The 13197-nt window shown below is 54.3% G+C and overlaps 1 protein-coding gene across 1 annotated transcript in view; it reads left to right on the top strand.

Annotated features, from left to right (window-relative positions):
- The first annotated feature begins 226 nt into the window (after positions 1–226).
- NECTIN1 (nectin cell adhesion molecule 1) overlaps positions 227–13197 on the top strand; it is a 103965-nt gene continuing 90994 nt past the window's right edge. The window contains exon 1 of the mRNA XM_059829750.1: positions 227–308. Within this exon, the coding sequence (XP_059685733.1) occupies positions 227–308 (82 nt within the window). The remainder of the gene's footprint in view (positions 309–13197) is intronic.

Genomic DNA, 13197 nt, shown 5'->3' with positions numbered 1-13197 from the left:
CCCGCCGAGCCCCCGGGCCGCTGCGGATGTGCGAAGCTCTCCTCCGGCCGCCCGTCCTCCCGCCGGCTTCGCTGCTGGGCGCACCGCCTCTTTGTCCTCCTGCACCTCCGTTTTTCAAATTTTTATTTTTTTTTTAAGCAGACCTGAACCCCACCGGGGCGGGGCGGGCGGGGGGCCCAGCGGCGCTGCCAGACCGACCCCTGCCCATTCCTCCTAAGGAACTCTCATGGCTTCACAGCTGCAGACAAGTTGCCCTGCATCTTGGTGGACTATCGGAGTTTGCATCCTGGCGGCCGCGCTCCTACCAGGTGAGCCGCTGCCGGCCGGGGGCCCCGGGAGGGCGGGGGGCGCGGCGGGGGTCGGGGCAGCCCCGGCGGAGGGCTGCGGGGTGCCGGGGGGGGGGAAGGGGCGCGGCAAGTGCTGCGGAGCGGCGGGGAAGGACGGCGTCGGCCTTTCGGGGTGCGCGCCCCGGTCTGGAGCAGGTGTGGAAGCATCTGCCTGAGGGTGGGAGAGAGTCGGGGCCGGTTGCATCCCTGCCTCGGAGAGGAACAACACGATCGTTTGTTTTGGAAGCAGCTGCAGGCAGCGGGCTCCGGAGTCCGGGGCGCTGAGGCGGTTTGTTTGCTTTTTGGATCGAGCAACGTCTAGCGAGGCACAGCAGCCAGGCTTCCCGGGAAAGGGAGCCACAAGGCTGGGTAATGGGCACGGACGTGTCGAAGGAGAGATGGAAGGTTTCAGGGGTCCAGCATCCCCGAAATCCCCGCTCCCCTCAGCACGCACGCTTCCCACGGGCTCTGCTGCCGAGGGGCTGGACTGCTCCCAGGTTTCAGACCTTCCTTTCACTGCTTCTGCACTGGGATGCCTGACGGCATCTGATCCATCCCTCTGGTTCCGATCCATCCCTGGAAAGGAGGAGGTGGGCAAAGATTTGGATCGACTTCTCCCCAGCCCATTCGACCGAGCCTGGTGGCCGCAGAACAGCCCCAGTGTCCCCACCCCAGGGCTTGTCCTGCCCCGGGCTCCGGCACAGCCTTGAGAAGCGGGGCAGTGACCCACTTTGTGAGGTGCCCCGGGGGAGAGGCTTTTATTCTGCTCCAGTGCAGAATGGGTGAATGCCATCCTGGAGGGCTTTCCGGAGTCTGCTGTCCATGGAAGGGGGACCAGCGCTCTGGGTGTACGGCGCTTGTGACTGAACTGGGAAATGCAAATGGAACCGGTTTTTGCCTCTTTGAGGCTCGGCTCCTGGTGGCTGGGTCTGGAGGGCCTGGCAGCGGGCGCATGTGCCACCCCCGGGCCGGTGTCCAGCCTGCTGCAGGGGTAGGACGCAGCCGGTGCCTGCAGAAGGAGGGGGGTCTGCAGCTGGAAAGGGGAAGTTGCAGTGAAGGCAGGGTGGAATTGCCTCCGCTTCTGCTTTCGTTGGGCTGGGGCAGCACCCTGGAAGAGCAGCCAGGCTGGCTGGGCCGTGACTCTGAGATGTGGCCACACTTAGCAAGGTCTAGGCCAAAAGACCGGCCATCCGAGCGATGCCAGGGCCCAGGGTTCCCCAGCGCTAGTGAAGACAGAGATGATAACATCCAGGCCATGGGAGTGCAACAGAGCACGGTGACTGGATGGTCCAGCTAAAACGGGTGAGGACAGAGGTGAAATGGGAGGGGGTGGTGGTCAAGAAACCAGGGAGGCTGTGAGAGGGAAAAGGTTAATAGAGTGATGAGAAACCAGGTCTGGGTATATCTCTGTATTCCCAGGACAAAGGGATCTGCTGTGCATTGCAAAAAGAGGTGATGGAAGGGACAGCCTCGGGCTCCCTGCACTCCTCTGTGCTTCCTGGCAGGTGCCTGGCTGAGCTCTGGCTCCTCACAAGGAGCCTCAGAACTTTCCATGCCATTCTTCACCTGGTCTTCCCTCCTTCTCACCCCTCCACTGGGCAGCCCCATGCAGGAAACCCTCCCCACAACCCCTAGGAAAGGCACTGGAGGTGGAGTAATGCTCTGGTGACTGTGCTGGGTAAACCAAAAGGGGTTTATGCTTCCCCCAGTCCCTCTAGGAATTCCTTTCACCAAGGAGACACGCAGAGAGTGACCCTGGGGCAGCCTGGCATCTCACCTCGTCCTGCCAAGAGAGACTCTTTTCCCCCACTTATTCTATTTTTGGCTGTTCTCGAGGCTTTGCTGCCAGCAGTCAGGCAATCTTGTCTCCTGCCACTCTGCAGTAGTCCGGTAGTTTGTCTTGCACTGTCCCGCCGACAGCTCTGCCGGGGTAAGCCTGTGGTGCATCTAGTGGTGCCTTGCCAAGGAAAGGATACGGCCAGCTCTGCAACGCTCTGGGAAGATAATCCTTCCCTGTCCGTGATCACCGAGTACCCCGAAGCCTGTGTGGGCGAGACTCTCGGCTGGACCAGTTTAGTGGTGGATGCACCGCATTTGCAGGAATGACTGATCCCATGTTACATATTTATTCATTCATTCGTTTCATGCGTTTGTGTGCTTATTTGTACTACGGACGCATCCCAGAGCTGCAGGGAAGGACCAGCACAATACTGTGCTGGATGCTGCACAAAGCCGCAGCAGACCGACAGTCCTTACTGAACCTCAGGTCTGAATGCCATGCTGAGGCAGGTAGTTTCTCAAGTTCACAATGCATTGGGCCAAAATCAGCTGAGGGTGTATGTAAGCTCTGAATGCAGACAGGCTTGCTTATCAAGGAGAAGGGGAGAGAGGAACTTAGGATCCTCTGTTATAAGTGAGTTAGTAGCTGTGGACTTTGTTGGAAAAAGTGGTTTGGTACCTAGCAGCCAAGAAGGATGAGAGGAAGACAGGAGACACTACCTGCTTTCTGGAAAACCTTTCATGCTCATCTGATCAATGCTATTTCATTTTGTTCCCATCCACGTATACTGCCACCCCCTTCTGACAATGTTAGCTTTTTTTTCTGATAAGGAAATAAAAGTTCCCTGCTGTAAAAGCTGTAATGAGTCCCTTATAAAAATCTGCTTTACAAATTGTCTTTAATGTGATCGGCTCAATCGTCCAGAACGGATTCAACTCAGGGTTCCTGCAGCCTTCCATGCAAATCTGCCTGCCTGTCCATTTGGAACCATTAACCAGGTATCAGCTCAGGCTGCGGCATGAGGGCTTCAAGATATTAATATGAATAGGGCTTATTGAAAAGCTGTGGGGTACTGGGGAGGAGAGATTCTAGGCGGCTGATCCTCAGAGGTTAGGAACACTTGCGGTTAAATTTATGCTTTAGAGTCTTAACAATCTGTCTGTTTATCCCCGCCGTGAAACTCGGTACAGCTTGAGATGCAACCACGCAGAGCAGAGGCATTCATCTTGTGCTTGGTCCTGCATCTGCAGATCTGGGCCTCTGTTTCCAAACTCTCTCCACTGGCTGGGGACAAATTCCTGTCTGCTATCGCTGGACTAACTCTTGGGCTCCGAGAGGGGCCTGTGAGTCTTTCTTTGCAAAGTGCTTTGAGATCCTCAGCAGGGGAGAGCCGGAGAGGTGTTTGAAGCTTTGACACAGGGTTTTTCCATCACGGGGCTTGAAAGCGGCATTGGACTGAGCTGTAGTGACCTGGAGGCCTTAGGTCAAACTTGGCTGCAGCTGGAGGGAGGGTTCCTTTTTGGGGAGGTACAACAGCTCTCGGGAGTGCTGGGAATAGTCAAAGTGTGTCACTGCAGGATCTAGTCCATCTTGTACGCCACAGAGCCGCTTTAATATCCCAAAGCAGCTTCCAAAAGGCAAAAAGTTGCCAGAGTTTTCTTCAGCCTGTGGTTTGAGTTCTTGGTTGTTATTTTTTCTTTCCCCCACCTATCTCCTCCCAAAACTCAGAAACAACAACATCAGGCTATTTCAGGAAGCAAAAGTGTGTCTTTTGCTGATATTTTCTCTTTAAACCTCGCTTGTTGCGATGGAACCAACCCATCGAGTTTTAACCTGGCGTGAATTTATGAGCTCGTGTATGTGTCAGTGTGGGTGAGGCAACAGGCTGTGTTGAGAGGCAGCTCAGCCCACAAGCAGGAGGGTGTCTGCCCCATGGCCAGAGCCAGGGGATGACCGTGGTTAATGCTATTTGCTCTCTGAACCGGCAGCGTTAATCAAGCGAGAGCTCCCAGCCCGGCACACATGGATCCATTTGCAGAGAGAGGTACAGAAGCAGGGGTATTACCACATCCAGCAACACATCTAGCGCAAGGCAAACGCTCGCAATTAACTGGTGGCTGACAAGATGCCGATGCTGGCGGAGCCTGGCACATCTCTCCTCGCATCGCCCCTCCTCTGGGCTGCAACTGTACCAGCCACAAAGCCAAGTTTACAGGGAGGCACCAGAAGGATCCTTTGGGCGCTGCTCACACCTCAGCTGAATCACAAACGGAACCAGAAGAGCCGGTTGCCGTGACCTGCTTCCCAGGCCTGTGTTTCCACTGGCACCCCTTGCCCTCTGCTAGCACCGCTACGGCTGGGGACAGCCCATCGTAAGGCAGGGGGAGAGTGGCAAGTGGCCACTACTAGCCCGGGGAAGGCTCTTTCCCACCTCCAGCGCCCTGGGGAGTTCCACAGCACCGCCAGCAGACAGGCATGTGGGGGAGATGGTGGGGCAGCACCAGGGGAAAAAGATTTTTTGGAAGAGCAGAAGTCAGGCTGCCTGTGAATGCTGCAGGGATGAGTTGGTAAGTCCTCAGATGGATGGCCACAGTCCTCAGGGCCTCTGAGGAAAGGTTTGCGTCTTGCAACATCATTGCTCGAGGTCTTGATGGCTCTTGCTCAGTCCTTTCACAGGCCAGCAAGGCGTATCGGTGCAAAAAGCAGAAACAAATGAGAGAGGGACAAAGGTACTCCAATCTGAGCAACCCCTAGAGATCTTCTTGCTTTTTCAAAAACGTCAGATTAAATCAGAGCAGCTCTGATGCAGGGTGAGTTGGTGCCGCCAGCTACTGGAGCTGGGACCCACTCTGCATTTGAGACACCTATTGTGTTAATTACCAGAGCACAACCATCCCAGCACAGAGAATTCAGAGCTCTGCAGTGAGGGCTCCCTAACCCAGATTATTGTTTCAGGTGAAAATTTATTTAACTAAGGAATGAAACCTCTCATGATACATCCCCATGCTTTCCTCCTGGCTGCTGTTGAGCCGCAGATGTTCTCCTGGCCTCCTTTCTTCTCTTCTCCCAGTGAAGGTTTAGTCCAGGCTAGATTGATGCACGTACCCTCCCAGCACACATGCATGTACCCTCCCAGCTTGGTTTTCAAGGGGAACCCCTCGGCTCCATAGCAGAAGAGAAACTCCTGCCAAAGCTGCTCAAATGCAGAAGTATCATCGATGGGAGGGAAGACAGTTTCCCCTAAGTCTGTGAGTGAGAGCCCCTGGCAGCCAGACAGGCACCTCCCTGTCCTTCCACTGTGCCACCATGCTAGGTTTAAACTCCTGCGTTTACAGTCTTGTCTCTGTCACACACAGAACCGGGCAGGGAAATTTGCAGGCACAAGGGCTATGCTTCTCAGCACTGTGTTATTTTACATGCCCCGTGCTGTCATTTCTGTGTGTCCCTGCCTCCATGGGCACCCGAGGAAGCGTGGGGAGTTTAACGCCTTGCGGGCCATTCGCTGTTTCTCCCCATCTCTGGGGCTGATGCAGCCGTTCACGCTGGCTGGCATCATAAAAGCTGCGGCAGCTCTCGGCTCTGCAGCAATCCCAAGGCAGAAGAACAGCAGCTACTGGGCATGAGAGGGAGAGAGCGAGGTTCAGTCCCTTGCTGTTTGCCCAGCCCAGGAGGACAGAGAGTCCCAGGCTAGGGAGGCTGCTTGTGCCCTGCATGGCACGTGTCTGCAGCGGCCGAGGCCGGGGGGAATCTGGCCAGCCGTCTCTTGTCCCTTCAGCAGCTCTGTTGGGTGCTGGGGATGGATAGGAGGAACTGACCCAACCTGATGAACCATCTCTTCTCCATTCCCCCACGATAGAGCTGTCCCTGCAGGAGGTTTATAATCCTCCTTTGAAATAATTTGGTGTGATGCAGGAGGAAAGCCTTTCTAAGCACTATCCACCCAACTCTGCCTCTCTCCCTCACTCTGCTCCAGGCCTGCCCTCCCTGGCTCTGAGCCAGTCCAGTTGGAGATTGGTGTGCAGCACTGCTTTCCATCTTCATTTGACCTACAGGTGGGCAGGGGGGAAGAGCTTAAGGAGAGGCAGGATCTGTGTGACTGTCCTCCCTGAAAAGGAAGACACAGGGATGGGGTTTTCTGTTCCCCATCCCAGCCTATTTGCCTTTCTAACTGCAGGAAATAGCAAAATGCCTCCATCTGCTTCCGACCATGCAGGGATGCTACAGAAGGACCTGCAAATCACATCACTGCCTTGAAGCAGCGGCAGGTACCAGATGGACCACCTGGCTATGAGACAGCAGGTGCTCCCAAGCCTGGTTAGTCAAGAGGACTCTGCCTCCATCTCTCTTCTCAGCAGTTCTCTCTCCACCTGGGAAAACCCCGTAATCAGACTGATTTTGAGTCTATTTTTCCTTTCCCTTGGAAGATCTATTCCTCCCCCCGTGCTAGAGCGAGGCATCTGGAGGCATGGCCAGGAGTGACAGAGGGTCCATGCAGCTCGCAGCCAGTGGCTAACATCCAGCGTTTCTGCTCTGGTGACGGGCGAGAACAGTTCCCAGCACAAAGGCCCATCTGTGCGGGAGAGGAGGGGGCTGGAGCAGAGTGCCGTGTGGCCACCTGAGAGCAAAACCAGCCTTGTTCTCTGTGTGAGGCTAAAGACACAGTACCGGGACAGGCCGCTGCAGAGGAGGGTCTGTAGCCACATCATGTGGATCCGGGGGGGGACACTGGATTTCAGCTGGCCTTATAGGTATCTACTTTCAGCACTGAGGATCACACACATGGCAAAACCAGGTTTTGTTTCTTATCCCCTGGCAAGATGCCCTCTGGACCAAGTGGGATGCTGCTTGAGAAGCTTTTCACTGACCATTTTCACTGTCCCGAGGAAGGACAGCCCAAGGGGGCAGTCTGGGGGCAGAGTTCTGGCTACGGACTCAGGGTCTAATGCCAATGTGTAGAAGAGGCTGGTGGGACACAAGAACTCAAGCAGAGGCCTATAATTAGAGGCTGTTTTGCTGATTGAGCTAGCAAAGCCAGGGGTTACAAACGGTCCATGACAGGCAGAAGTCATAGACCTAGGGCAGAGTTTAATATGATGAACAGGGTTTACTGGGAGGCACATCCAGACAGCTGGACAGTTGAAGAGAAAGGTCAGGGTTTCTGTCACTATCTAATCCAGGTTTCTGTGTAGACCAGCTTGATACACAGTGATTTTGCTGGCCTGTGCGAGCCACTGTGGCACTCAGGGTAGGGAAGAGCAGCAACGGAGGAATGAACCCTGCCCCATCCTTGAACAGCCCAAACAAATGAGCTAGCTGAGCTCAGAGTCCAGGGCCAGGTGAGTTATCAGCACACTGTGGAGTCATAACTCAACCCTCACACACACCCATGACCCTGACAGAGGTTCCCCCTGCTGAAACATCTCCTCGCCCTCTCACTGGGCTGGGATTAGAAATAAAGAGACTGTCCTGGTGTCTCGGTGTGCTACAGCCCCAGCTTTCCTAACTACAGCTGCTGCACTGGAGACTGATGAGTGCTATGTGCCCAGCAAAGCGAATGCTGGGGTGGGCAGGAGAAGGGTGCGCATTGCTGCCAGCACATTAAACATCCATGCGAAGCCTACAGTCAGAAGTACACCGGTTTCACTGGAGAATTAAGCTGCACCAAGCTAGGGCTACTTTTTTCTTAGGGAGAGGCATCCAATGGGCTTTACTTTCTGACTTTTCCTGGGCTAGATAATCAGCACTGAGACCCCCTGTAGGCAAGCCCAGAGTTACATTCCCACCAGAGCAGTTGTGCTGATGGCCTTCCTAGTCTGGGGGTGCCAAAGCTAGAGGAAATGTTAAGGACGGATAATCACAGTCGGTTTAGGGGCTGTAAGTACACACAGGAAAAAGATCACCCTTGTTCCGAAGATGTTGCAGCACACTATTTCCTTGCTGCTCTTGCCTATGTCATCTTACTCACTTAGCCAAGGCCTGTATCATTTGAGAAGCAATGTTGGTTTAAGGGCTGGAACAGAAGGCAGCAGCTAGTGATTTGGTGGTGTACAGCGGAGACAACTGCACAAGCTGTTCATTACTGGGCCTGCTCATGCTCTTCCCCTTGTCAGCTGCAGGGGCACGGTGGCTAGGGACCGAGCTGCAGGAAGGGGTATCTTCTGGGTGCAGGGGGAACAGGGCTGTGCCCATTTATGGTCATTCAGGATCAGGGATGTGTTGCATAGCAGCATCCTTGCCATGCTGTAATTTATATCAGCTGCCACAGTTTCCATTGGATACAGGACCCCTCTTGGCTCTATAGGCAGCGCTGCTGGGTGCTGTTAGTCTGTGCGTTGCACCCCACAGCTGGACACATTGGAGCGCTATATATTTCACTCGGGAAGGATGAGTTCATGTTTGTGTATCAGGGGACTGGGACCTCGGTGGTAGGTGCTGAAAAAAGGGCAGCCCAGGATCCAAATCTACAGGACACCTCTCGTCACGACTTCAGAGCCAAGCGCTGTGCTTGTTGTGTCATACTGGTAAAGCACATGGTGTCTTATGAAAGGCTTTAGAAAAGGCTTCTTGCTTTTCTCTTCGAGGCCATGGTTATGAAAGACACTCATGTGCACCAACACGTGAATCGACACGCATGTACTGAAGCGCCACTTCTGTCCTGGTGTTTGCCCCTGTGGAGGCATGTCTACCCTGCTGCCAGCGCTGCCCTCTCCCCAGGCTGGCATTGCTTTTCTGCTGTCTCCCGGGGGGAAGCAGGGAGAGGAGGGTGGCGAGGGCCAAGGGACCTGCTGCTATTGCTTGTGACATCTGCGGCAGCCCCTCTTGCTGCCCAGCCCAGGTGGTGCGCTCCAGCTGCAGGGGGGGATGCAGACCCAGACCTTCAGGGCAGCAGCAATGCCCTCCTTACTGCAGGGCACGAGGGCTGTGGCAGCCTCTGCACGTCTGCTGTGCGCTGAAATGGAGGAGATGGCTTGCGGGGGAACAGGGAGAGGCCAGGAGCTCTGTGTGTGCAAGTTTTATGAAGAGACTTTTACTAGTGATGGGGCTGAGCTTGCCAAATGTATCTCATGTGCTTGGGTTCAACAAGAACCCAGAGAAAGTGGGGGAGGGCTTATTGGGATCTCCTTGCAGAAGGAGTGATTACAGTGTGCTCTGATCTTTAGAGGCGGCTTGTTTGGGGATTTGCTTGATGCTCTGATGCCTAGTGGGTGTGCTCATGTATCCCTTTGATACAAGCTGAATAGGATCCTTTTGGGAGGGTGACAGCAGTCCTGGTAAGGGGTGGGAGGGAAGGGAGGGAGAGAGGCTTGCACAGAGCACAGCTCGTAAAAGGGGGAATGTTCTCAGTGCCTGAGGACCCGGGAGGGAATTAAGAGCAGGACTGAGTTTGGCAGGAGGAAAGCTGCAGTGGTTGCAGAGGAAGGCAGTGCTCTGGCAGTTTATCTTTGGGTCCTCTAGGACCCCACTGAGAGCGAGGCTGAGAACTCTCACATCACTACACCTCCTGTGGCAGACTGTGGCCATGCAGCCTCCTTCAGCCTGTGATCAGTGAGCCGTTGACAAGATTTCCTAGATCAAAAAAAGGAGCCCACCTCACTCCCTGCCCTGCATAGGGAAGGAAACACTAACCAACTGAAGGAACAATAAAGCATCAGAAAGCAAAACTGGCCTGGGGATCCTGCACAAGCCAATGCATGGATTTCCCTGCCCCAAAGCTCAGGTGGCCTTGCCACACAGAACGGCAGAGACACACTGCTCCAGCGGGCAAAGCACCACGTGGGGCTCTGCCCTGGCTCTAACTCCAGGGCCACGTCCTTCAGCTGACATCCACAAGCAGGTCGCTGTGCCCCGTGTCCCATCCCCGCTGTGTCTGGTTACATGCTCGGGCTCCTGGCCCCGCAGAGCAGACTGCTGTTCCGGTGAGGGTGCTGCTGCGTAAGGCTGTGTCCGTCTCATCTCCTATGGGACATGATCGCAGACACCAGGTAAGCAGGGACAGTGCAGAAGTCACCCCTCAGGATTCAGAGGAGCTGATTTGCATTTGCTACTGATTCAGCTGGGAACTGAACTAGCAATTTGCCAGTGAAAGAACCTTTATCCCCTGACTCTCCCCAGCCCCCAGTCCTTCTGGGAGTTTGATTTCTCAGCTTACAACAGAAGGATGGTGGTAGGAATGAATTCTCCGGGACTAGTATTTCCAGCTATCACACTGTAGAAAGAAAATTCTTTCTTTCTTGGCACGGCAGGAACAGATTTTCAAAAATATACCCTGATTTTTAAATACCCTTTTCGCCTGTGGTGTAAATACTAAAATGTGTTTTTTCTCTCATGGAGTTTAAAAATATCGCTAGCCTGGGGAGGTGCATCTTTCAGGGAGATTTATAACGGCTGCTCTCAAGTGATGTGGAAAATGAGCTTCCCTCTGCCCCATCCAGCCTGGCACCTTCCAAGAATTTATTTCCTTTATTTGCGTGAGCCTAAGAATACTTAGAGGCTGCATCTCTGCCCAAGCACTCTAATTATTTAAGTTTTGTTTATGGCCAGTCTCTGGGGAGCTGAGTAGGTCCAGGCTGCCAATCCTTCCCTCGTCTGGGTAATTCAGCCCTGCATTACTGCCGTTTGATAATGATCAACAAATCACAGATGCTGTATCTATTGCCCGCTATGTATCACCCCGGCTCCGTAAATTGGTCAAGCCTTCCGAGGCGGTGTGAGCGAGAGATGCAGGGCCCCTTGCCGGCAGGGCTGCTGCGCAGAGGCAGGGAGCAGTGAGCAGGATGCGGGCAGGGGTTTGTGAGTCAGTGTGGTGGGGAGTTTGCTGGGGCAAGGTCTTTTGCACAGCACCTAGCGTGGCAGGGATCCTGACCTAGCTGAAGCTTTTAGATGCTATCTCAGCTTTGCTTGTACTAGGGCTAAGCAAGAAGCAGGCAGCTTCCCATGAGAGCACAAAGCTTTGGCTCATTCCTGTCCAGCCACCCCAGTCCTGGTCAGTGCCCCATGCCGTGCCCATACCAAGCTGCTGCATTGCTTAGCTGGTGGGAAGCCGCTGCTGTGGGGTGGCTGAGCACTGCTGGGGAGGCAGGAGCCGGGATGTCAGGAGGCAGCGAGGAGGAGGCACCCTCCCCGTGCCCCTGCGCTTGGTCAGGGCAGGCACTGCTTGACTGAGGAGGGAGGCTCCTTCCTCGGCACGGCCAGGTGAGGATTTGGGCTCTGCTGCTGGCCAGTCTCCAGCTCCACAATCAAGCTGTGGCTGCCTCTGGTCTTAGCCTGACTCTGCACCTCCTTCCCGCAGCACCTGCTCCGCCAGCACCCCTCAGTCCCCACCTCTGTCTCCCTGCTGCGCCCGGCCAGGTCCCTGTCCAGCTGGGGGGCTGAGGCTGGCTGTCCCGTTAACCTGCCCGGCCAAAGGCAGGCTGGAGAGTGTTGGCAGTGAGGGGCTTTTCCCACCCCGTGCCAAAGCTTCCCAGCCCCAGTCTGATCCACAGGAATCCGTAGTCTCTGGAGGCCGCGTGGTTGCCAGCGCCTCTGCTCCCGTCACGCTCCATGATAAAGAGAGAGCGAGAGAGATTTTGATTACGTTATGACAAGCAACAGAGAGATGGAGTGAAAGCTGCAGTCTGCCTATTGTAGTTCCAATTAGCAGGGGTAATGTGGCCAAAGCCTGACAGCTGTATTGATCCAAACTTTGTATGGGGAGAACCTATAATGCAGTTTTCAAAGGTCCCTGGGGCATGGGGCCGAGCACATGTACAGCTGTGGGGCAGGAGAGGAGAAGAAAGGCCTGTTTATAATGGAGCACATGAACAGGCAACTGCATCTCACCATCTGATATCCCAGAGCCAGCCTGGTAGCTAAGCTCTCTCTAGGGCTGGATTTACCTCAAAATCTGTGCTGCAAAATCCCCTTGAACCCCTTAAGACTTCTTTCTACCTGCATGATGAAGCAGGTCTTCTTGGTGTGCATGTGGAATGAGTTTGTCAAGACTCAGTTTCTTCTCTAGACAGAATGTACCCAAGTATAATAAACCAGCAGTGATCTCCCTGCTGGGGAACAAAAGCCCAGGGCTGCGTGGGAAGGGGGGAGGAAGGAGGAAGGGGGAGTTTCCCTCTTGCACTTCAAGGCAGCTCCTCAAGGTCAGAGCTGAGGCACGCTGGCAGAGACTGTGGGCAGGCTGTTTGTGCAGATGCTGTCTCAGCTGTACCCTTTCTGTGGCTAAGGGGAGGACTCCAATTTGCAGTTTTGCTGGTATTGATCTGAGACCTTTCACCGGCTCTAAATTCACTTTGGAAATATAAGGCTAAAATAATTCTTTTTAGGTATATATATTTTTTTGTATTCTTGACATCCCAACTGCTGCCATGCCTGTGGAGTACCTTACGGTACCTCGCTGGAAATGGGAATATCTGCTGCCTCACGCTGACTTCTACCAGGCGTGAATCAGCTTTTACTTAAAGGGAAAGAATGGCCTAGAGGTGATGGCAAAGGCAGGCTGAGCTCAGAAGGGCTGGCATCATTTCTTGGCTTTGCCACAAGCTCCCTGAAATATCCTTGGCTAGCTCACTTCACCTCTGTGTGCCTTTCCTTGTCAAAAGCTGCCGGTAGCAGTCCCTCTCTTCTCTGCTCATATTGCCCTGTCTCTGCAGGGCACCTTGCACAACTGATCTTGCCAACATTACCCTATACAAGCAGGGGACCATTTGCAAAGCACGGGGAAAGCTGACTCCCCTTTATTTTGTCATTTTTCATAGCAGCCAGGAGCCAACAGCTCCTTGCCCAGGGATTTTAGAAGACAAATTATTTTGCATAGGTTGATGTACAAATATTCTGTCGGTGTCCACACTGGACCCTGTTTCTTACTGCTCTGAGTGTGTGATGTGTGGGTTGAGATCATGGAACTGGGTGAACATGGTCCATTGGCTTCCCTGCCTGGTTTCATTCAAAGGCCTCTCGGTTTCTCGCTCCACTAGTTTTGCATTTGGGTCACTTCTGGTTTCCAGTCCCTATGGGGGGGGTTACAGGTAGGTGAGAGGTGTGGGCTGGACAGCCCTCCACACCCCTACTGCCCTGCCAGCCCGGGGCAGCTCCCACCCACAC

The sequence above is a fragment of the Gavia stellata genome, chromosome 26, assembly GCF_030936135.1.
Source record: "Gavia stellata isolate bGavSte3 chromosome 26, bGavSte3.hap2, whole genome shotgun sequence".
NCBI lineage: Eukaryota > Metazoa > Chordata > Aves > Gaviiformes > Gaviidae > Gavia > Gavia stellata.
This window is presented reverse-complemented; position numbering and strand designations above follow the sequence as displayed.